This window comes from Tiliqua scincoides, chromosome 1 (genome assembly GCF_035046505.1).
Source record: "Tiliqua scincoides isolate rTilSci1 chromosome 1, rTilSci1.hap2, whole genome shotgun sequence".
NCBI classification, from domain to species: Eukaryota; Metazoa; Chordata; class Lepidosauria; order Squamata; family Scincidae; genus Tiliqua; species Tiliqua scincoides.
In genome coordinates this window covers 95,564,055-95,589,197 of record NC_089821.1, presented here as the reverse complement: position 1 = coordinate 95,589,197, position 25,143 = coordinate 95,564,055, and the positions used below count along the sequence as shown (strand labels likewise).

General features: G+C 39.7%; 1 protein-coding gene across 2 annotated transcripts in view; it reads left to right on the top strand.

Annotated features, from left to right (window-relative positions):
• STAM2 (signal transducing adaptor molecule 2) overlaps window positions 1-24,587 on the top strand; it is a 30,918-nt gene extending 6,331 nt beyond the window's left edge. The window contains exons 2-14 of one of the 2 annotated variants that reach the window (XM_066611965.1): window positions 1,583-1,667; window positions 3,540-3,615; window positions 3,820-3,915; window positions 6,681-6,827; window positions 9,015-9,084; window positions 10,119-10,308; window positions 12,818-12,912; window positions 13,600-13,679; window positions 13,824-13,911; window positions 14,871-14,925; window positions 18,082-18,235; window positions 21,005-21,159; window positions 21,334-24,587. In XM_066611965.1, coding sequence (XP_066468062.1) covers window positions 1,583-1,667; window positions 3,540-3,615; window positions 3,820-3,915; window positions 6,681-6,827; window positions 9,015-9,084; window positions 10,119-10,308; window positions 12,818-12,912; window positions 13,600-13,679; window positions 13,824-13,911; window positions 14,871-14,925; window positions 18,082-18,235; window positions 21,005-21,159; window positions 21,334-21,553 — 1,511 coding nt within the window. In that variant the 3' untranslated portion in view covers window positions 21,554-24,587. Of the gene's footprint in view, window positions 1-1,582; window positions 1,668-3,539; window positions 3,616-3,819; window positions 3,916-6,680; window positions 6,828-9,014; window positions 9,085-10,118; window positions 10,309-12,817; window positions 12,913-13,596; window positions 13,680-13,823; window positions 13,912-14,870; window positions 14,926-18,081; window positions 18,236-21,004; window positions 21,160-21,333 lie in introns of both variants that reach the window. The other variant, XM_066611964.1, reaches the window with a different exon arrangement.
• Window positions 24,588-25,143: the final 556 nt, after the last annotated feature.

The window sequence follows — 25,143 nt, the reverse complement described above, 5'->3', positions numbered from 1 at the left end:
ATTGGCATTTGTGCTATTGGAGATCAATGAACTGGTGAATTAATGATATCAGCAATACAGGCATACCTCACTTTGTAGTGCTTCATTAATGTGGTGCTTTTCAATTATTGAAATTCATCAATTCAACCTCAGAAAGGTGTTCCCACACCATACAGATGCCGCATTCTTCAGAAATTCTCTATCCAGTCAACTGGAAGTGCTCTGTTAACTCAGGAGGAGCAAGCTGCTGGGAGAAACCATTTCTCTTGTTGCCACCACTCACCAGGTTAGGATTTTAAAAGTCTGTGATTTTGCTTTGCATTGATTTGTGGTGGTGATCTGGAACAGAACCCACCATATTAGCAAGGTATGCCTGTATTGCTAGGTAATTTGGTGTATATGCGAGTAGCTGAAACACTGTCAGCACAGTCCTATCCATGTACCCAGAAGCAAGACCCATTGAGTTCAATACAGCATGCTTGTTAGTAAGTGTGTATAGGATTGCAGAATAAGAAACCTGATTTGGTTTTATTGTCTTGTCTATTCTTCTTAGTGCTTTACTAATACACCTGTTTGTTTGCAGGCTAATGAGTCATGTTTTTAATAATGCATACTTTTATTTTGTTCAGTAATTGATATTTATGCATTAGCCAGATAGCTTCTGCAGCTGGGGTTGAAAAATTAGAGTAACTAGGTATCTAAGACTTCACCGTAATCCTGTGTTCATAGAGCTGCTTTGGTTGCCTCTGTGGCAAGACTCTGCATCTTTCCAAAGAAAACACCTGGCATTTTTCTATAATTTTCTTGCTCAGAGTAAAGTTTTATGGGTCTGTATTGGAGACTTGTTTCAAAGCTTTAATTGTTCTTGACATTAAATGGGTCCAACTGCCTATAAAAGTACTGAAAAGAAAAGCAGCAAGATATTCTGAAAAAGAAATGACTTGGGGAATCCTCTAATACAGCTGAATAGTTAGTGGGCGAAGCAGACAACTGACTTTATAGAGCTTCTCTGTGGTGCTTCTCTAAGGTGCCATGTAGTTCTTCAGTTGGTCATTAATTTTTAAAAGTTTTAGATATTTTCTCACAGAGGTAGTAATGTTTGTTGCTGCGGACAAATATACACTTTAAATGAACTACTTAATATTTTCTCCATCTTTTGAAAGAAATGAGAATTTTACAGTAATTGTGCTGCAAGCCCTTTTTTGAGCTGTACCTAAAACTGAGAAATAAGAAATTTATTGAAGATGTGCACACTTCTAAAGAGCTAATAGTTTGAAAATGTATACAGTTGGGGAAAGCAGTTATGAAGAACTTTTTTAAAACTTTAAAAGCTTGAGTTTAGCTGTTACAGCTAAATAACTTATATGAGATGGCGACTTTGGGATGGTAGCCACAGTTCATTTTTTTTCACACTGCAATGAATGTTTTTTCTCATTTTATACCTCTGCTACAGTTGGAATACAGAAACTTTTTGTTTGAAGTTCACAGCTTCAGGAGTATGTTTAGAATATAAAGGACTTGTTTAGCTAGTGGTAGTTGTAAACAAAAGAGTACTTGTGTGTTAAAAAGGTGATGATTCTGAAAGCACTGGTTTACTTCACAGAAAAGGCCACAGATGAGTACAGCACTGCTGAAGACTGGGGACTTATTATGGATATATGTGATAAAGTTGGAAGCACTCCTAATGGGTGAGACACTTCTTTGGCTTGCCAACCCTCCTTGAATGTCATTTTGTGGTACAATTAAACTGCTGTCTACTGATCTGCAGTTCCTGTATGCAGATCTGACGGGCAGTTCCATTCTTTCCAGTCAATTTAGGCAGGTATATCTAGTAATGAGATTATGTTACGTGGTCCCGGATATAAATGTTTATTCATTTAAGATAGGATTAGATAGTGTAACAAGGTCACCCCAGGTGTGGTCCAGATGTGTAAATTATTTCACCTTAAAGATACAAGAAATTTTTAACATAGGGGAAAGAAGTGCAATCAAGATAATCAATCTTTTATAAATGGTGTTTAACTAGTATGAACCTTCTTTGCAATAAGTTTTGCAACTCTTGGTGTATGTTGGGTTATGATATTCCTATGCAGTTAGACTTAGCTATATGTATCTTTTCTCATTGAAAATGTATTTATTTGCTTGTTACTAAACTACCAAAGGGGGAAAGGTGTATGATTGATTCAAAACTCTTGCTTTGAGCTTTAAAACAAATTTTCTTTTATTTGAACCAGGGGAGCGGGAGGAATTGTCATTAGTGGTACCACTTTTTACCATTTTTTTTAGCAATTAGCTAGTGTTCCAGATTAGATTTTGCCTTGTTCAATTTAAAAGTAAAAATTCACATTTGGTTGAAAGCAGAAGAGATGGATAGAAAGGAGAGGCCTTTTCAGACTGTCATAGCCTGTATTGGATTAACACAAGGAGGAGCAGGACTGTGCTTTCTCTCCCTCTGTTGGTCAGCTCTGTACACACAGAGCTGTTTAATTGGGACTTAAATTTTTCAAGGTTCCTCTTGCTCAGGTAGAATCTGATCAGGTAGGCTCTGTACTCACAGCTATTCAGTGCATGAAGAGTGGGCAAAGTGAGAGGATGCCATCCCCCTCCCCACATATTACTTCTGTACAGAATTTGGAAAAGGCCACTGAGATGCCATATGATATAAGGTTAAGAGGAGCAGATCATGGATTCAAAGGGGAGAGCAGTTAAACTATAGGGATCTACCTGCTCGATCATGAACCTGTTCACTTCCAAGGACCTACCTGCCTGATCATGAACTGGTTCACTTCCAAGTAAATAAGCTAAGTTTATGAGTAAATCATCTGGGATTTACAGGTCCAACCTTGTTATACACGGATTTTTTATACACGAATTTGACTCAACGTGAATGGCCACTGCAAATGAGAAGGAATGTGCTGATCCCTGGAGAAGGGGAAAAAATCCATCCCTTTAAAATCACGGTTTAAAAAACTGCTTTTCATGCTGTTGTAGAGTGACAGTCATGCAAATAATCATTCCAGTCTTCAGCTGAGCCAGGCAAAGGCAGGGGGTCTTATGCATTTCTGTCTCTCTACAACAGCAAGAAAAACTGTTTTAAACCGCAATTGTAAAGGGGCGTACTTTTTAATTTTTTTAAACAGCTTTTATTTAACACAGTTTATGGTATCAGCAGGGAGTCCCAGTATCAAACCCCTGAGGATGTTGAAGCGTGACATTATTCCGTTAGGAGCAATTGAGGGGCAAGAAACCTGGAAGCGGGTCATTAAATCTATTTTTCCACTGTTTTTTTATCTGCAGATTTTTTTTATCCACGAGGGGTTCTGGAACAGAACCCTCATGGATAACAAGGGATGACATGTACTTCCTAAACTGTACACTTAAAGTTGCGTTCTGAGGTTTTTAGTTTTGTTCATTTACCTATGGCTCAATCTTACTTAAATCAGAAGTACCGTTGGTATTGCTAATGACAGGGTTCTCTCCCAAAACACTTGCTTTGGATATCTTTTGTGAGACTTGCTTATCCCCCTTTTAGAGTCTGACACTGATATAATTTTTTCTAGAGCAAAAGATTGCCTTAAAGCAATTTTAAAGAGAGTAAATCACAAGGTGCCACATGTTGCTCTTCAGGCGCTAACTGTAAGTATGATTTCTTTTGAAAAACATTGGTTGCTTATATAAGGTCACAGTTATGACAGATTTCATATTTGTGTTTGCAGCAGAAGTAAGATAATATATATTTGTGTTGTGCTCAATATCTTTATCACTGTTTGCACAGAGAACCCTTTCTATTTTATGTTGCGGATTTAACTCACTTGGTTTCCTTCCAATTTCACTTGTTAGCTATTAGGAGCCTGTGTTTCAAACTGTGGCAAGATTTTTCACTTAGAAATTTGCTCACGGGACTTTGCCAGTGAAGTGCGTGTAATAATAAACAAGGTAAGATTCTTATATGTATTGTATTTCATGAAAGCCAGTGAGAACAGCATAGATATATATGGACTTGGATCCAGAGGAATAGAGTCAGTTTCAGTACCTTTATTGGCATACAGTTAAAAGATCATTAAACACTTTCATACAGCTAATAAAAAAAAATGTTTGCTTATAACATAACACACCAACTTGCAATTAACTCCCGAAATTCAGAGACTTCAAAGAAATGGGGGCACGCTTCAGATTAGATGCCACAATTTGCGAGATAAATGTGGCTATCTGGGAAATGGTGTTAGGGTCAGTGGAAGCTAATAAGGCTTGCAATATAGCAGAATCCTCCAAGAAAAAATTGAGATAGGGTTGGAGAGCTGGACATTTCCTCCTGGCCTCATAATGAAGCGGACAATGGAAAAGAAGATGGACTAAAGTTTCTACAGCACGCTGAGAACATGGACAAATTCTCTCATGTGGAGGAGTACCATTGAATCTGCCCCAAAGGACAGCAGATGGAATGGAATTACTACGGGCCATAGAAAAGGCCCTTCTAATTTTTGGACATTCCAAGGTGTATAAATAGTTGGGAGTTTCCCCTACTCTGACCGGTAAATGAAAGTGTAATGGTGAGCAGACTTTGTTGGCAGCAGATAAAATATTGGAAGTATGAATATCCAGGAGTCTCTCTTTGATGAGCCTAAATGCCTCGTCTTGTGACAACTGGCCAAGTAAATCAGGCTCGACTCCCAGTTGTTTTATTTTTGTACTCCAAAATTTATCTGTAAAGTAAGGGTCATCAAGAAGATGGAATAGAAGAGTGTTGGAATCAGTGTTGTAGAGAATTTTAAGCCAATATTTAGTCGCTCTAATCCACGCCAGAGTTTCAAGTTGGATTTGACCTGATTCTATACAGAGCACCTCATAAGAAACACACCGGGGCAAACCTAGTATGCTTCTTAAAAAGACTGACTGAATCTGCTCCAGTGAGCTATTAAACGATTGGATCCAGAGTGGCACCCCGTATAGAAGTTGGGGGGAGCATTTCGCATTAAAGAATAGAGTCTTCTTGATCCCTCCTCCATCCTGTAGTTCCCAGTGACCCCCAAGAGCCAAACGAGGAATAGAGGACCTCCAAGGGCTGTGGATTAGGAGAGGTCATTGAAGGAAATATCTTAGGAGACATCTATGTGTGAGCAGAAGTGATTTTCTGCTTGCGCCGATGATAACTGGGATCCAACCCAGTGTACAGGCAGCCCCCCCCATATCCGCGAATCCAGTATCTGCGGTTTCATTTGTCCATGATTCCAGAGGGCCCTGCACCTCCTCCCCAGTTAGTGTTGTTTAGGTGTTTACTGAGGTGAAAATGTTTTTTCCTTTTACAGGTCTATCTAAGCATGCAAACTTATAGCATGTCATGGGCAACCTGCAAACAGTGTGAATGCTTGAAAAGATTAAATCAAATTCTGACAGGAAGCAAGAAGTTAACTGTTTCCTGTTCGCTTGAAAAGACTAGTTTGAATACTTTCAGCCTGCCTGCAGCCTGCCCACATGGTTCTATAAGTTTGCATTTTTATAGCAATCTGTAAAAGTAAGAAACATTTTTGCTCTGGTAAGCACCTACACAACATTAATGGGCTCAGTGGGGTGCAGAGCGACCTGTGGAGATAGGGCTCCCCCGTATCCACCGTTTGTGTGTCCATAGGGGGACCCTGGAACACATTCCCCCATGGATAAGGAGGGATGCCTGTACAGGCGTGTGCCCATGTTCGTGAGGGTTCTGTCCTGGAATCCCCTGCAGATAGCTGAACTCATGGATATGGAAAGATACACCCCCCACTCTGGGGAGCTGTGCACCTCTGGAGTTTTTCTGAGCCCGACAGAGGCCATGCTCATCCGCTTGCCTATGGCCTCTGTGGACCTCAAAATGACCATTACAGAGAAAAAAACATTACTTCTGGTTTTATCATAAAACAGAAGTGACATTTTTATTGCCTTATAACATTGGTTCCCAAACTGAGCTGGGGCTCCCTGGGGAGCCATGGAAACCAGCCAGGGAGCCGTGGAATCCTGGAAAAAAACGCATCAGTCTATATAATGTCTAGGAGAGAAACCTGTCGTCTTATACAATGCATAGGATTGTAGACCTAATGGAGAGCTTCATTAGACCCAGCAGGTCAAGGGAGCCGCCAATCAAAAAACTTTGTGAACCATTGCCTTATAAGATATTATGAGGCCTGGAGAAGCTTAACTGAAACCCTGACTATGGGAGCCCTCCTATATTTACATTTGCACAGTATTTTCCTCATATTTGCTTAGATTTAGGAAACAGAATGAGTTGACTGAATTAGGATAGAGAAATAAAGTAGATTAAACTTTAGTGGTGAGTTAAGGATGGAATTTAACAGTACACAAAATAATAACATTTTTCACAGTTGTGCTTTATTACTATTATGGAAGAAAATTAGGGTAACTTGTAATATTTGAAGTGACAGCTTCAGTTGGTAGAAAATTTCAGGGAAGTGCTAGTTTTCTTACAGTAGTAAGAGTGGAAGTATTTGCATCTCTGGAAGCTTATCATATATATCAGTAATACTATTCGTAATAAGTGTTGTGGATAATTACCACCTCCTTAGTTTGGAGCCAACCTATTTAAATGCTGTGGAAACAACTCATTTTGTAAACCCATATTGCTTTTGTAGCTTTTAAATCACAAGTATTGCTCATTCATCACACTTGTGTCTTCTCCGACTGCTAGGTTTTTTGTTTTGTTTTTGTAGGCTCATCCAAAAGTATGTGAAAAACTAAAAGCTCTAATGGTGGAATGGTCGGAAGAATTTCAGAAAGACCCACAGTTTAGTCTAATATCAGCAACTATTAAGTCTCTTAAGGAAGAAGGGGTTACATTTCCTACAACTGGGACACAGGTGAGAGATTCTGTTTCAGGCATGTTGAAATGTCCCTTTGTACATGCAACATTTTGCAAAGTTAAAGGCTAGTGTTAACACGGGCTGTCATGAAAGAGGAGGGGGACTTGCAATGACCACCCACTAATCCAGGGCAGTGATGCTTAGTTCCAAGCACTCACTCCTGTCCTGTCCCCCACTCTTCCAGTTGGTTTAATGTGCAGCTTGGTGGGATCAGACCTGGTAGATCTCGTCCATTGTCACCAGCCCAAGAGATCCAGTTCCCATAGGGGTTCTTTGGGCAAAACCCATACCCAAGAATGCTATTAAGAGTTGTTAAAATGCTCTCACTCTGCCAGTAATACCTGCACAGTGGGGAGGGTGACAAATCCACTGATCCCAGAACAGGCAGAGGTTTTAGGCAAAACGGTTTTATCAACAGGTTAGGGAAAAATCACAGTTTAAACAGGCTTAGTTTCTTACTAATAAACATCCTCTGAATGGGGTTGACCCTGCAGAGAAGCCTCCACGTGCAGGCAAAGACTAGTCAGAGAGCCTGGGTCCAATCTCGGCCCAGCGTAAGCTGAGGCAACAAAGAACTCCCAATCTCTGGATGGGAAGGACAAACAAACATAAAACAAAACCTAAAGCATCTAGCTTTTTTTGGTCTCTTCTCTACTTCCCTGGGGCTCTCCCCAGCAGCTTTCAGTCTGCTTACCAGAGAGGCTCTCTCTGTCTTGCCCATTCTCAAACATGCAGCTAGAGAGAGAGAAAGTCTCAGGCCTAGATCTCTTCCTCTGGCCCCATCTCTCCAGCCCTCCAATTGGCTGTTTCCCCTTTGAGCCTGAAGCACCTCAGACATTGGAGGGAAGATCATGCACAGCAAATACAACTGTTAACTGTTCCATCACACGGTCACCCAAAATGAGCACATGGGACAGAGGCTTGGATTGATAACTTTTATTAAATTCACAATAAGAATAACCTGCAGCAGAGAGAACTTAGCTAAAAGGGAACCACTTTTAACTGGCTGCTAATTGCTTGGGGGAAATGACCTGGGCGTCTACCACCCCCAGATCCCATGGATATGACATACTGGCTCAGAGAAACACCCAATCAGAGACTGGATTAGTTTATCCTGGCCAACCTTGAAGGGTTGAGGCAGCTGGCTAGCATCGACCCACACAGGCAAAGCTTTGAGTGAGCCTCTGTTCAGACCAGCCAAGAGTCTCACCAGCTAGCCTCACCAACCCCAACAAGTGTTGTCAGAGAGGTTAGAGCTCACCCTTTGACTTTATTGACCTCAGCATGCATGCCACCCCCATTCCTGGCTACCCTCCAGCACACCACCTGCCACATGAGGAGGGTTAGGCTAGTGCTTAACCCCCACTGCCCCAAGCAAGCCCAAAAGGCTGCTATTTTCCAAAAGAAAAATATTGGCTCCAGCCGTGGACAAATATATCCCATCACCTCTGAACAGCAACGGTGAGGAGAACATACCTGGGTAGGAGATGAAGTTCCCACTGTGCTGAGACATGACCTGCCTCAAGTATTAACCTTTTGCCTGGAGATGTCAACAGCAAGGGCATTGACAGCTCCACACCACACCCTCCGGGGAAGCATGTCTGACTAGTAAATTACTACCTCCAGCAACCAACTCTGTTTCAGGATGTGATCCCTACAGACTTACAGCCTCATGGACAACAAGGTCTTCTGGCACAAGTCGTTCTCGCCCAGATGGACTACTGTTTACCTGAGGAAGCGACCTGGTATTGAAGAATTCATGCAGCAGATGAAGCAGCTGGCCCCAGAGCATATCCCCCTTTCAGCCCTCCATACCCTTGCCACATCGCCCAAGCCAAGCTGGGTGCCAAAGTCCAAGGCCGCTACTCTCTGCCTTTCCCAAAATAAAATAAATAAAAGTCCAGGGCAGCAAGGAGGGTTGAAATCGCCAATAAATAGATGATTCTGCAGGTGACAGTATCAGTAACACTACCTTTTGAGAGAATTGAGGAAGTTGAGTTGACTTTGACATAAGGTTTCCACCTAAAGAACATTAAGTTCTCCTAGCACCTCTTGGGCTGCTTCTCCTTTTCTGCTTTTAAACAATTTTTAAAAAGTTAAATGTGTTCTTTTTATTAAAGTATAAGCAAATATAGAAGTTTTATCACTTGATGTAGAATATTTATATTGCTGGTATTTTTACAGAGTCTCTCAACTGCTGCCAAGAATGATGCATCATCAAGCAAAAACAAAGAGGATGAAGATATAGCTAAAGGTAAAGTATTAGTCACTGTATGTCTTGAGCGTTATAACATTTAAAGTGTTTTCTGAGCTTGTACTCGGAAGCACCACATGCTTAAAATGGATAACATTTTCTGTCTAAAGAAAGCAGAACTTGTGAAGTGAAAAGTGATAGGGATGTGAAGACAAAGGGAGTGGCCACCTTTTTTTAAGATGTGGATGGAATAGAGAGAACTAGGGATTCTCCTACTTAGTGCCATGTATCTAAGAAAAATGCATACCCTTTTGAATCTACTGTTCACTTTCAATTTGCTCTTGGAATGTTTGTCACCACTTATTTCTAGAAGCATTAGAATTTAGCACTGCAGCTCTGAAACTTGTCAAGATGTCATATTAATTGCTTATATTTATCAGCAAATCTGAGACCTTTAGATGTTCATAATAGTGGCTTTAACAATTGGTGGGTGTATGTAAACATATGCAGTATTTTTATAAAGGTAACTTTCAAATGTGGAAAAAGTAGTCATCTGAAAAATTGCATTTTACTTTGCACATAATAAACTTTATTTTCTTCTTTCTTTGGGTATTTTTTGGTCACCTTCTCAAAGTTATTTCTTCAAATAGAAACTCTCAGAGAGAACTTGAATTCTAGGACCACTTTTGGGGCGCACCAGTGTTAAGGATCTGTATGTGACTAGCAAGCTTTGGCGTTAATCTGTATGGTATAGTATTGTTGGCTTTGTTGAAAGGATTTGGGAACAAGAGAGCCACTGCTGCCTTGCATTTATAGCTTCCTGCATATTGGTCAGAGGGATTATTTTGTCTTCCTCTTCTAATCTCTGTTTGGGATTAGTATGCCAATTCACAGATTTTGTGTGCGACTGTAGGCTATATATACAGTTGTGAAAAAGGATTATGAACATGTTGAAGTCCTTGAAGCTATAGTACAATTAAGAAGGTTCCACATTCAGAAATCTTGAAAGACCCACCCTAGTGGCGTAAAAATGCAATTAAGATCTTTAATCAGATGAATCAGTATTCAGTACATCTCTCTTTTCCAAATTGTAGCAATTGAATTATCTTTGCAAGAACAAAAACAGCAGCAAACAGAAACAAAATCTTTATACCCATCTGTAGAAGTTCAACAGAACAACCAGAAAATTTCAAGAAAGGTTCGAGCCTTATATGACTTTGAAGCTGTTGAAGATAATGAGCTCACCTTTAAGAGTGGAGATATTATTATTGTTCTGGATGACAGGTATGTTATACATCCTTGAGTAGAAAATAAATATACTTTATAGGGGGCAGTATTATTGTTATTTAAAGATTGATATCCCACCTTTCCCTCCAAATAAAAGGAGTGATTAATTATTGAACTAAACTTACTTCTCGCTTTCTCTACCTTACTATGACTTTTAAATCTTTGAACAGTTACTTGCTGCTAATTGCCTAATGCGCCTTGGTTGTAAGTCATTTAATCAAATTCTTTTTGAATTTCTTCTCAAAATACAGGTTGGTCCTTGACCAAAACTTCCCTATGTAGTTTATACCACTTTTTATTTGTGTGTATAGTGAGTATCTTGGCATGCTGTTTCTTTAAATCCCTGGAATTATAGGAGGAACCAGTTATCTAGATCTAGTTATCAAGATTCCGTTTGGCTTCAGGCTGGGGTTTGGAATGGAAACTGACTTGTTGGATGACCTTTGCTATGTGCTTTGCAGAGGTAATGCCTCTCTGTTAGCTTTACTGGACATCTCTGTGACTTTCTTTACCATCAGCACTGGTATCTTTCTGGACCACCTAACTGGGATGGCACTTTGGGGGCACCATTTTGTGGTGGCTTCAAGCCTTCTTCAAGGGTAGGTTCCAGATGTATGTGCTGGGAGATAACTGTTGGGTGCAATAGTTGTTGGCCTACAATGTCCCTCAGGTTTTCATTCTGTCTCCCATACCTTTTAACATCTAAATGAATCTACTGTGGGAGTCATTTGGGGATTGAGTATCGCCAATATGTGAATACTATCCAGCTCTCTCTAGCTCATTTCCATCTTACGCCCAGGGAACTGTGGGAAGGCTTAAATTGGTTTTTAGAGTTGGTGATAGCTTGAATGAGGGCTAACAAGCTAAAATAAATCCAGATGAGGTGCTTTTAGTGAAGAGATTTTGTTGTCTGATGTGCTTTTGTGGTGGCTCTGTTTCCTTATTTAGATATAAGCCATCTTGTCCTTTCCATTAGGTTTGGATATGTGCTATGTAATATTTTAAAATAAATTCAGCATTCAGCTCTTAAGCATACAGTGTTGTAGAAGCGCCGAGCCCCCACCATAATTCCTCAATCATATACCTGCCCATGCATTATTTTCAGTTTTTAAAAAAACCTTCAATTGAAACCTTTTCAGTTGGTGTGTGCAGTCCCCACAGCAGTTGCTAAGTGTTAAAACTCTCCTACTTGTCTATGGTGGCTTTTCATAGTGCCCCAACTGTATTTTTAAGGGAGAGGGGAACCAGGCCAAACTACCCATTATGAAGAACGTGTTGGGTTGACTCTTAGATGTAAAATACATTGAAATGTATAGAATTTTCAATTAAAGTTGAGATGTTTGGGAATGTATTATGACATGATATTGCAGGCCTCTCAGCTTCTGAGACTTTATTTCCACCACCAGAAATATTTCTTGAGAATGATGCCTTTTTAAAAATACAGGGTAAATCCAGTGGCATATGGATTTGAAAACACTTTGAAAGTATACATAAAGTATTTTTATGAAGAAAATTACCATGAAATTGACTTACCCAGAAGTCTTTAAATAGCTTAATTTTTTTTTAAGTGGGTGGTGGTCTATGCTTAGGTGTCTAGCCTATTTCATGTACCTTATAGAAGGTCCTGGGATTTATGACAACTGGATCAACAGTGCTTTTCTCACTGCCTTGGAACAGTAATGTTCTTAGAATAGGAAATGCCTCCCATGGAAAAGGAAGGAAAACAGGTTTATCTTCTGTGATTTTCTCTGAATACTTAGTTTGTGTCTTATTAGAGTAATATAGAATGATACATTATAGTAAACTCCTAATTGACTTTTTTCTGAAGTAGAGAGGTTCAAAAAGTAAATTGAGAAATTAGGCACTCTTCTGAAGGCTGTTTCCATACAGAAGTTAAGACAATGAGGGCACAACCCTAACCAGGTCTACCCAAAAGTTGAAAACAATTGAGACAAGTTAATTGTGAGTTTTATAAGTAACTTTCTGAGAAGATTTTTTTTCCCATGGGTTCTCCTGTGTTGGCTTTGTGTCCTGGGCAATTTGACAGGTTGCTGCAACAGTGCATTGATTTGTCTTGCGTATGATTGAGTTTTGTGTTGGTAGCTTTCTTGTATTAGAACTATGAATGTAAAAGAGAAATTTATAGTTGCTACTATTTGAACATGTAGAAAGGTATATCCTTAAGGTTGTGGGAAGGGGAGGGAAAACAATCAACCAGTATCACATGTCAACCAATATTGCATGTGCATTGGAGAAAAAATCCATTACCAGTTACAAGCCATGATGTATATGTGCAACCTCCTGATTTTAGAAACGGGCTATGTCAGAATGCCAGATGCATGGGAGGGCACCAGGATGCAGGTCTCTTGTTATCTGGTGTGCTCCCTGGGGCATTTGGTGGGTCGCTGTGAGATACAGGAAGCTGGACTAGATAGGTCTATGACCTGATCCAGTGGGGCTGTTTTTATGTCAGTGTTTGATATAATATAATTTTTTTATTCTTCAGTGATGCCAATTGGTGGAAAGGAGAAAATCACAGAGGGGTAGGATTGTTCCCTTCTAATTTTGTGACCTTTAACTTAAATGATGAGCCTGAGTCAGGTAAGCAGAATAAAAGCATAGTAGTTTTGAAAGCAGTTTAAAACTGATGCATAACATATTGTTCTAATTTTATGGAAGTGCCATGAAATTGAATGACTTCTCCAGGGTCACTGGGTACCTTGGGAGTTGGATCTGTTCCTCTGATTCACAATATCGAATTGTGATGTAATTCTAAATCACTTTTGTTCTACACAATATGACAGGATATCTTTCATTTTATGAGCAGTAACTTCCCTTATGTGTGTCAGTAATATATTTCAAGACGTTTCTTCCTCAAGGGCTAACTTGCTCTAAAACTGCAAATGGAGTGAGATGTTAGGAAAAAATTTTCTTGAATGCAGAACTGCACCCCTGATTAGGAATTTCGCGGTGTTACTAAACAAATGTTCAAATATCACAAGTCAGGCTGCTAAAACTCATGAGATGAAATGTTGTTTAGTTTGCAGTCTAGATTTTGAGCTCAGAGAGCACTGTACACATGTTTTAAAGATGCTCTTTTAACCAGTAAAGCAAAATATAAGATTACTTTTCCATGTACTATATTGAGAAAGTACTTTTCCATGTACTATATTAAGGAAACTTGGAGGTTTAATGTTATGAACTAATTTTGAAAGTTAATATAAAAAAATGTATGCTGTATTAGAAGTTAGTCTGAAGAGAAACTGAAGCCCTTACTTCTCTTAGCAGAAGCAGTGGATAAAAATTCTTCTGAAAACAGCACAGAGGAAATCACAAAAGCTGAGCCTGAGCCAGTTTACATAGATGAGGTATGTGATCACTTTCAGAATGTTTCCCATATTCTTCCTGAAGATGTTATTGTTGTCATAAGAGAGAAACTGAATTTTGTAAACTTGCATTTCTATAAGAACTTTATAATGATTTTGTAGTGATGCTTTCCCCCCATCTTTTAGGATAAGATGGATAAGACATTACAGTTACTTCAGAGCATAGATCCATCAGATCCCAAGTCTGATTCTCCTGATCTTCTGGCTTTAGAAGGTATTTCTTGGAATTGTTGATTCTCACTAGTTTAATGAACAGACTTGTATTCTGAAAGGGAGCAAAGTTGAGAGTTTTTAGTCTTGATAATTAAAACATAATATTGAGAAATCATTATGCTTAAATATGTACAGAATTGTGTAACAAGTGCACATCTCTCTTGCCACCAGTAAAAACATACTTTGGGAAACCAGTGCCAACTTTTGCTGTGTGTATGTGCCAAAATACATGTGATCTTGTCACCTGTTGTGATTTGTAGCGTACCTGCACATTCCTGATAGGTATGTAGTCATTAAGAACATTTCAGTCTTTTAAAATAAAGAGAATGCAATCTTTGAACACTGGTATCCCATAATGGAGTCCTTTAAAAACCAAAATGACCAGTTTTTTTGGCAGGCATGCCACAACTAAAGTCTGTAGTTTGAGAGCCACATGAGAAGTACATATGGAGATTTCTGCATTGTAGTGGTATGTAGTCTCTAGTTAACTGAACTGGGAATCAGACAGAAGTAGTAGGCCTTATATATTGCAACCAGATCCACATGCCCTTTCCTCCTGTCTAAGTATTCCATAAACACCTGAACATTTATTGATTGATTTTTCTGTGTAAACTACTTTGTAAACTACTGTTGAAAAGCAGTATATAAATATGCCTGCATTAGGGTAGTACAGCATTGGTGTATCAGCATTATGACAGACAAGAAAACCAGAAGAGGGATCATTAAAGAGAAGAGGGATTAATAAAGAAGTTGGCCTTGCAATATTAACTTCATACATAACTTTAGAATGGCCACAAATTTACCACAAATCTTACTTGGTAAATAGTTTAAACATGCTATTTATTGGCAGTCCACTTAAAACCTATATTGCTTATCATAAACACTTATATTGCTTGAAATTTCCTTTTATGATCTGACCTTTTAACAACTTCTCCAATAGTAGCAATCTTGTGTTTTCAGATATTTGTCAACAGATGGGTCCCATGATAGATGAAAAACTAGAAGAAATTGATAGGTAAGACTACCATTTAGTATTTCTAAGTATAAAAGTACTGTGTGCTTCCTCTGTGTGGAGGTCGAATGTAAGACACTCGTATTTTTTGCGGATCTCTTTAAACTTGCCAAATGCATTGGCTTAGTAGGCTGAATTAAGAGTAAAGTCTTGCTAGGCCTAGTATAAATAAGGGGATAATCTGAGCTTGCAGATAAAATAGATCATATTTATCATGACTTGGACTCTGGTTTAACAGTTCCAGAAGTTGTGCCTACGGCATCTGTCAATTCCATCATTATGGATTCTTTTCAACAGTTACAGCCTGAGGATGTGGATAGGGTCTTCTGGAGTTTAAGACTATCTTCATGCCCACTTGACCCTTGCCCAGCATGGCTAATTCTATCTGCTAGGGCTGATCTGGGCACTTGGGAGGAACACTTTGTAAATTCATCCTTGCAGGAGGGAATGATGCCTGGCACCCTGAAGATCGCAATTGTACTCTTCCTCTTTAAAAAAAAACCTTCTTTAGACTCCACCAATCTAAACAACTGCCAATCAGAATCTAACCTTCCTTTCTTGGTAAGGTGATTGAGCAGGTGGGGGCATCTCAGCATCAGGGGGTCCTATATGAGACGGATTATCTGGACCCCTTCCAATCCAGCTTCAGGCCAGGCTTTGGAATAGAGACAGCCTTGGTTGCCCTGTTGGATGATCTTTACCGAGGACTAGACGGGTGAACACGTCCTTGTTGGTTCTCTTGGATCTCTCAGTAGCTTTCAGTACTGTCAGCCATGGTATCCTTCTGGGTTGGCTGACCAAACTGGGGATTGGAGGCACTGCTTTGCAGTGGTTCTGCTCCTTGTCACCAAGGAGCGGGGTGTCACCAATTTGCTGATGACACCCAGCTCTATCTCTCCTTACTGTATCTTTCCAGGGAGGCTGTGGAAGTCCTGCAATGATGTCTGGAGGTAATTGGGGTCTAGATGAGGGTTAATAGTTTGAGATTGAATCCAGAAGGCAGAGGTCCTTCTGGATTCAATTCAGGAAATCCTTGATGCAGATACTGAGGCATCTGCCTGCTCTGATTTGGGTTGCAGTTCCTCTGCAGGAGCAAGTGCACAGTTTGGGTTTACTCCTGGGTTCACAGCTTTCCCTGGAGAGCCATGTGGCCAGGGGTGTGTTTACTTGTCTCCGGCTGGTGCGCCAGCTGCAGCCATACTTGAGTCGATCGGACCTGACCACAGTAGGGTATGCACTAGTGACTTCAAGATTAGATTACTGTAACAACACTCTATGTGGGGCTGCCCTTGAAGACGGTTCGGAATCTGCAACTAGTGCAGAATGTGGTGGCCAGGGTGGTTGATGGAGCAAAGTGGTTTGTTTCTGTCGGACCGCTGCTTTGGCGACTGCACTGGTTGCCCATTCGTTTCTGGGCCCAATTCAAGGTCCTGGTTTTGACCTTTAAAGCCCTTCACTGTTTGGGGCCAGGTTATCTGACGGACTGCCTTCTCCCATATATTCCAAGCTGCCTTCTTAGGTCATCTGTAGAGGCTTTCCTGCAAGTGCCGCCTTTCTCACCATCCCCCTGATGGTGGCATAGGGGCAAGCCTTCTCAGTAGTGGCGTCACAATTATGGAACTTCCTACCAGAGGAATTAAGATCTACCCCCTCCCTCATGGTGTTTCAGCAAGCCTTACAACATTTTTGTTTTGTTTTGCATTTGGAATGGCTGCCTCCTGTGCCTCTGTAGCAGTTCCTTGAGTATTTTTTGCCCTCCTCCAATTGCTGTTTTTTCTCCTATTGTATTTACAATTTATTTTCTATTGTTATTTTTAATTTTTTATTCTATTGTATATTTTGTGTGTGTGTGTGTGTGTGTTTTAATCTATAAATTGTAAGCTGCCTTGGGCATCTGCTTCAGCAGAGGGAAAACAGGGTAGAAATCTTTTTAATAATAATAATAATAATAGGGATGGAAAGAAGTTTGTACACATATCTGATTCTAGTCAACTTCATTTGTTGCTGGTCAGCAGTTCAAGCAGGTATTCTTGTTCAGCGTTGTGGTGCTCTGTGTCTGATAGACTCTGACTTCTCGTTTCATCAGTAGAATGATGCATCCCAACTAGCGCCGCTATTGTCAGAAGCTCCCTCCTAGAATGGAAGGGTGTTCAACTCATGCAAGGGCTTCCACGTGAAAAACACGTCTTTCGTTCACAGAGGGAGCCTCTGACAATGGAAGTGCTAATTGGGATGCTACCCTGAATTGGCTTCAGAACTTCAACTGGTGTACATCTCTATGTACCTTTTTCCATGTTACTCTAAGTCAGAATCCAAAGATATTACAGACATCAATCAAGCCTTCCCTTGTTGGTTTCTGTGTTCTACTACATTGGTCCCAAAAGTGCTGAAGAGAAATTATGGAAGATCTGCATAGCTGCCCAGAGTGGAGAGGGAAGGGTCCTGAAGATCAGTTCATTGTTTAAGGGTAATGGCAAGCAGTCTGGATAGATCTGCTAAATAGCTTCAGAAAGTTCATGTTTCCTGTAGTGCAGTGGTTCTCAAACTTCCCGTGAGATTTACTCCCGGGGTAAATCTTTGCAGGGGCAGCAAAGCGATCCCCAGGATCACGCCCCTATGGGGGGAGGGGGGCTATTATTTCACAAACCATACGTGCTCCCAGGGTCCAGGGGGTGCGGGGAGCCTAGCGCATCACTTGCAGGGCTCTCTGCGGCTTGTAAACAGTGAGAGTTCCAAGTGCAATGAAACCGGAACTTCCTGGGGATAGCTTTGTTGCTTCCTCCCCTGCCCCTTAAAGGGAACGGGGCATCTTTACACAAGCTGGTGGATCGCGACCCACCAGTTTGAGAACCACTGCTGTAGTGTATTAGGAGTACCAAAACGGAGTGGGGGACAAGTTGTTACAGAGAGACATGCAGTAGAGAGCACTCCCCAGACTGAATATTTTGAATAAACTTCTTTCCAAGAGGGAAATACAAAATTTTCACACTGAATGGAACAACCTTTTTTGTTTGCTGAGTGAAATTTGGGTCCAATCAAAGGCATAGTGTTGCTTTAAAAAAAAAAAAAAGAGGCTATACTGTCTTCTGCTGTGCTGTGTGATAAACTTTAGTGTACAAATGTATAATGGCTAAAAGTACTTATTCCCTTTTGAAATAGGAAGCATTCAGAACTGTCTGAACTAAATGTTAAAGCACTGGAAGCTTTGGAAATGTACAACAAACTAATGAACCAGGCTCCTCTGTATTCTACTTACTCAAAGGTGCATTCATCAGCACATTATCCACCTGCATCAGCTGGTGTTCCAGTACAGGTCAGAGCTCCTCCCCCTTCTTAATTCTCAGCATCTCCAGCAAGTGTTCTTATGTAAAAATGGTTCAGGGAGTATAGAAGAGAGCAGGTTTCACAGCTGGTCTATAAACATCTTGAGTACTTCATATGGATTTCGAGTCATGCTGCGTGAAATGTCATCATATGCTTGAGCAAAACAGCTTTGATTACAACTGCAGTATATGCTTCTTTACTCAATACTGCTTTTCACCCCATCATGTAGTTAATAGCTGGAGAATACTTTAATGATTGTGATCCTTTTTATGGTTTTGGATCCAATCTTGCTGTTCCATAAGAATCCACTTGTTTAAATCAAAGGGAACTCTTGATTTTTCTGTTTGCCCTTCTATGCTGCATTCCATGCTGTTTTCAGTGGGTCCCCCTGTCATCCGTAGAAGCTTGTGAGGACTTTAGTGGGGACGGGAGAGGGATGGAAATCCTTGTTTATGAGCAGAATTTTATCCATGATAGTTAGGATCCAAGCCATTACATTTTGCGAGTTAAATGTTGTTTCTATTGATTACTTGTTTCAGACTAACAGCCCAGTTTATGTGTCTTGCTGGGATAACTTTAAGAACTTTAACTCAAGGCATACTGACTAGGTCAGCAGTACAACAACACAAATAATACACCAGCACCAGGTTCCCATGGTGTTTCGTCAGTCTCAGGAATCTGACTGACATTGCAATCCTATGCATATCTTTTCGGAAGTAATCCCCATTGAGTTCCATGGGACTTTCTCCCATGCAAGAGTGACTAGGATTGGAACCTGATTGTATGATCTGCAAAAAATATAAGGATGGACAATTGATGCTTTCCAAGAAGTCAAAATCCTTATCCCCAGTGTTCCCATAAGCATCAGCATTTGGCACATGAGATCATTCTGAATCCAAACATTCTGCTGAAATAAACTAAGCAAAAACAAAGAGGACAGGGGGAAAAAGAGAATTTGCAGGCAATAATTAAGCTTTAAAAAATGGCTGCATATATTAGGTGGGTTTTACATAATCATTGTAAAAAGAATAGTTACTATGGTAACTGCCACATCAAAGATGATGCATTTAGCTGTTATGCCTTACTGTGAACTCTTACAAATGATGAAAGATTGATTATATTTGGGGGTGTAAAGGAAATTATGAGTATTAGACATCTGGAGTTCTAATATTCTTTTCACTTCAGGATAATGTTGCTTCCTGTTTTAAGATCAAGAACTAGCAAGTGATAACTACAGTTCAGAAACAAATTGTACAATGCTATAAAGCTGCTTCTTATAGTTAAATATTTAAAAATAAAAATCAACTTGGTCTCAACTCACATATTGAAATACGTGCATATGTATTTTGAGACATCTTTGATTTCTTCGTCGTTGCTTGGTCTAATACAGTAATTCTCAAACTCTGAGAGTCTGAGAACTGGGGGTAAGTATTTGTGGGGGCAGGGACTGGGATGGGGATGTCCCAACAACACTGCAGTTACCATGGCGCCATGGGCACCCAGGAGCATTTAAGCATACTTGGGGGACTGTGCAGCTTCCCAGCAGGTCCTAGGGACTTGCAGCCCCCTCCGTGATCCTCCCCTCTGCAGCAGTGAGCTTCGATCTGTAGTTGGAGCCCACTTCTGGTTATGGAAGTTCTGCGCTCTGGAGCTCTGACTGCAAATTGAAAGTGGGCTCCGACTACACATAGGAGCTCACTGCAGCAGAGGAGAGGATCGTGGAGGGGGCTGCAAACCTCCAGGACTCTCTGGGAGGCTGCACAGTCTCCCCCCAATAGGTTTAAATGCTCCTGCGTGCCTGTGGTGCTGCGATAACTGCAGCGCAGTCAGGACACCCATTTATGGGTCACTTCGATTAAGGAAAAGTGACCCTTTTAAGTTCCAATGGTAGGTTGCAACCCACCAGTTTGAGCACCAGTAGTGCTCAAGAACACTAGTGGCAAAAACACGTTTAAAGTGTCTGCTAATCAATAGCTCCATATGATTTCAAGAAAGCCTATAAATTCTTTTTATCTTCTTCCTAAGATATTCAGGATCTTTCATAATTTAAAATATTTTGGCAAGGAAGCAGTAGGACACAGTGGCCTGCAAACATCATAGTTCAAGGCTCTCCCCAAACTGGGATTGTGTTTAAATTCCTGTTTCTTCCTGCTAGATTTGTTAGTATGGGTGATCTTTAATAAGAGTTGCAAGTAATTCTGGAATGCCCCTAAAGTTATTTTGGAAAGTGATCTTGTGTGTGTTAATTCTACTTCATCCAGGGGAAATAGAAAAATCCTTTTTCTGTTTCACAGGTTAATACAGAGAGATCAGCACTGCTTCTCTTGCCTATCAGTCAGATCAGAGGCATTTATCTTATTGACTAGAACAGAAAATGGGTAGGAGAGGGTTTGTTTTTAGTGAATGAGACTACCTGCACACTTTCCTGTTTTAGCAACTGAAGGTTAAATTTTTTTTGAAAATGACAACTTAAATTCTGATGCACAGCTTGAACACCAGGCATAAAAGTCTAGAATTTGGGTTAATTTTTAGTTTACTAGGTAATGTGCCAACTTTGCCACTACACTCACCCTTGTGAGTGCACACCTCTTTCCATCACTGTTTGGTGCTTTCTCAGGGGAAAATCACCATGAGCAATGGTTTTATTATATACACAGCTACCACCAATTTTGGAATAGTCTTTGTGTGCTTTACTCCCTTATCTTGATTACTAGCCATGCCATTTAAACACGTTATTTTTGTTCTGTTTCCCTTATAGCCCTATCCCATCCATTCTCATGGTGGGAACTATATGGTTCATGGTGTCCCTCAAAGCTACACTCCTGGAGGTGATCAGATTGGTCCACTGAGATCCTTGCCTCCAACTCTTAATTCTTCAGTAACATCTCAGCCTGCTCAGACAGCTTATTTAAGGTATTCCACTTGCCAGTCTTAAAGAATAGAAATATGCTTGACAATCAGTTTCATGAGTATTAAATGTCACTTTCATGTTTGGGATGATGGTGTTTGTGTGCAGTAGTAAAACATAATTCATCCTGTATTGACATCATTTTGCGTGTTAGCTAACATTTTTCGTTTTTGTTTCAGCACCAGTCTAGATACTATGTCCAGCCCTGCTTATGTGAACCAGAATTCTTGCCTTCCACCAGCTAATACAGTTTATTCCCAGCAAATGGGTATGCCTATGGATATGCTAGCCTACCAGAACACTGCATCTAGTTTGCCTCAAGGAGCATGCTACCCAGCAGTTCCAGCTCATTCACTTCCGCAGCCACAAACAAATTACCATCAACAACCTCTCCTGTGAAAATGCAGTCTGTTCTGAAAACAATCTTGGATGTTGCTGACCCTTGTCATTTAAATTGTCCTGCATTGATTTAGGATACTTCTGCTCAAGGGAAAAGACAACCAAGCAAATTCAAAATAAAACTTAATTCAAGTTTTCTGCCTAGCTGTTTAAACAGGGTGAGCTGCTAATGTGTTGAAAAAAGGCCTTCAAACCCTGTCTTGTGTAGTGTTCTCTCTACTCTTCCTATTTGCAATGAAGCCTCTATAAAAGTAACCTTTCCTTGTAATACAAGAGGAACCTTTGTAAGTTTATATATATATATAAGTGTGTGTGTGTATATCTACATCTCTTCCTGTTTGTTCTCTCCAGACTTTACTAATGCCATTGTTTTTATGGAACCTTTAAATTTTCAAGTGCTGTCTTGAAATCCATTTTATTCAGATAATTTTGCTTTTCAGTATGCACTCCTGCTAGATCATCTCAACAAATTGCATTTTATGGTTGTACAATAAAGCTGTTGTGAACTTGGGAGAAGAACATTTTGAATGGCAGAGAAAGTTTATGGTTTCTGCCAGACAGGATTTTTCATTGCGTTTCCCAGAAAACGAGTGCTAATTGTTGTTGTGGAGTAGTCCTTATTCCCTGTCAAAGGGAAGAGATGGTCTCAGGAGGGGTGTGTGTGTGTTCACTAATTTCCAAATAGAAGTTGCCCTCATGGAACAAAGCTCTTTGCTCTGTCTTCTCCCTCTATCTCTCCTTGAAGTGTGTCAAATGTATGTGAGGGGGCCTTTGGAAATAAGCTCACACCATGGTTTTTTCACATTTATGATCTATGAACTTTTTGGTTTTACTTTTTCAGCCTTAAGTAGCAAATGCACACTGATAATCATGGGGAGCTAAAATACTATAGTCATGTACAGTTGGCATTCTTCAGGTGTCAAGAAGACTTTTTGTCTTGTTTGAAAACAGTAGGATGTTCATTCTTTTCATATTGTCTATTTACTTATTCAGTTATTTAACATAATAGCTGTGTTTATAGGTTACATGTGACTGATTTGGACACTTGAAGTAGGGAAGTAAGCAAATGATGTCATAAACAAAAGGTGAAGACAGAGCACATGGTAATCTTAAGGCATTTATACACTGGTCTGGTGAGTCCTTATGCAGTGTGTACACAAATATGTTACTTTGTGGTAAGGTCTGTGTTAGTCTGCAACAAATTTGCCTGTCATCTTGACCCTTTCAGTTCCTATACTGGTGCTAATTAAGCTGCTTGGAAACATGGTGGTGATCGAATGCAGTTTCATTTTGGACCAATCTGGTGTTTGTCCTTCTGCTCTGTCATCTGAAAACCTGCGTGTGGGCCTTCTACAGTCTACATGCAAGGAAGCATAAGTCTCGCTTTTCTTTGGTGGTTTTCAGTTTTCTTTTTCTCTCCAAGGATTTTCAAGAATGGCATGGAACATACACATTCTTTTCTTTTCAAAATTGAATTCATTTCACAGGGTGCTCTTTAGGAACCATATTTAGAGCAAGGTCAGTGTGTTTCTCTCTCAGTTGAAATGTTCTATAAACAAAATGAAGACTTTTGAAAAAGTATGTAGCTTCATATTTGTCAATGCAATAGGTAATCAGTTTTTATTGATTCATGATCTTTGATACTACATTTAAGCCGTGCCCAATATCTGACTGTGATGTTGAGATGAAGCAACTTTTTCATAATTTTTCTTTATATTTAATATAAATAGTGTGTATATATCTACTTTTCTGAGATTTTATACACAACTACATATATACTCACTCTAAATCACTGAAATTTTATATATGGTTGCATTTCGCATTATTGCTAGTTGCTGGTAGTCTTATAATGCACTTATGCAGGTTGTAAATATGTACAAACTTAGATGTTGAAATTGTGTTTTTAGTGTGTTGGTGTTGAGGGGAAGATCTTTTCCTCTTCCCTTTCCTAGACTACATTATTATTTATTGCTGAGGCATGATCATAATTGTGCTGCCAAAGGAAGTGACTACAGATTTCCATAGTTAGGGCCCTGACTCCATTGATATCAGTGTGTATTTGGTCATTGTTTTGAATGGAGTTGAGAATGTATTGCAGGCTTATACCTATTTTTATATTAAAAGTAAACAGTAAATGCTTTGCTTTTCATATAAACTAACTGTTCAAATAGGAATTCCTTCCAGTTTCTATAAAGGAGTGTACTGCAATTTGTTTCATGGGTATTAAAATAAGAGTAAAACTTCTATTATCTGCTATCTTAAATTGTATTTAAAAGTTTCCTTCATTTGGACAAATAACGCCCTGGGAAAACATTAAGTATAACACCTAATTCAGATTTTTTTTTTAAAAAAGAGGTTCACTCTTTAAAACTTTGGGGTGTTGTAAACCTTGGTGTCCATGTCTTTTAGAAATTCCAGTATTTTCCTTTTTCCACAAAAATTAAAACTGCTAGAATTTTAAAATTGCTTCTACTTGTGTGTTGACTTGGTTTTCATATGTTTACTGTTTGTGTTCTGCCAGCTTCTGGAATAACCTGACAGGTGAAAGGCTGCCAAAAAGGGTGGCTTGGTCATGCTTTTACTGTGCTTTTTCTGTCTGAACACTTTCCCCTTATCTATGCATCATTTCTCAAGAAAAATGTGTCACAGAGCTAAGCATAAGCAGGTTTTGTTGCAAAAACAAAAAAAATTAGTGTGCAAAAGGCTAAACTGTCTCCCCTAGAAAAATTCTTATTTGAAGGAAGTTTGCCCAAAAATAAATTATTTTGATTCTGAGCTAATTAGTGAAAGGGATACTTCAGAGTGCTAGAATGTCTAGGGATTCACTCTATGCAAGCAGCTCCCATTGTGGGTTTGTCAGAGTTCGGACTACAAATTTCTTACAACAAAATACAGCCTAGGGGGTGGTGTGGTGTGTGTGTGTTTTGTTTTTTACTCTATTTTTGAGCAATCTCTGGTGTCAACAGTTTTGAATTTTGGATTGTATGAAATACCTGTTCAGCTTCTTGTCTACAAAATGTTTGTGTTGACTTGTGCAAATAAACTTATTTAACAAAAAAAGTGTATAGTTTTTAAATACATGGTAATGGTGTCTTGGTTTCCTGAAATATGCTGCAATTCAAGTACATTTTTCATTGAAAAACAGTATATAAATATTTTATTGTAGTAATTATTGTACATTGGATAAGACAGAATTCAGTACTGAATTCTAAACATTATAAGCACCTGACAAATCAAAGGTTGACTAAGTATGAAATAACCTTGTTAATGACTCATGGAGTCACCTTAAAGCGGTGTTCAACTCTTAATCCAGCTTCTTTATTGCCAAAAGAGGAGGAAAATGAACAATGTATGCATGATTGTATGCAAGCAGTAGACATATTGTCTACTCCATGTACTGATTTGAAAGATGTTCCTTTGGAGGCCCCAGAGCTTCAGCTTTTTGTAGATGGGCCTGCATTTTATAAAGAAGGGAAAAGGTATGCAGGATATGCAGTTACCACTCGGGATACAGTTGTAATTGCAAAGAGTCTTTCACCTGGAGTAAGTGCACAACTTGCAGAATTGTTAGCTTTAATAGCAGCTTGCAA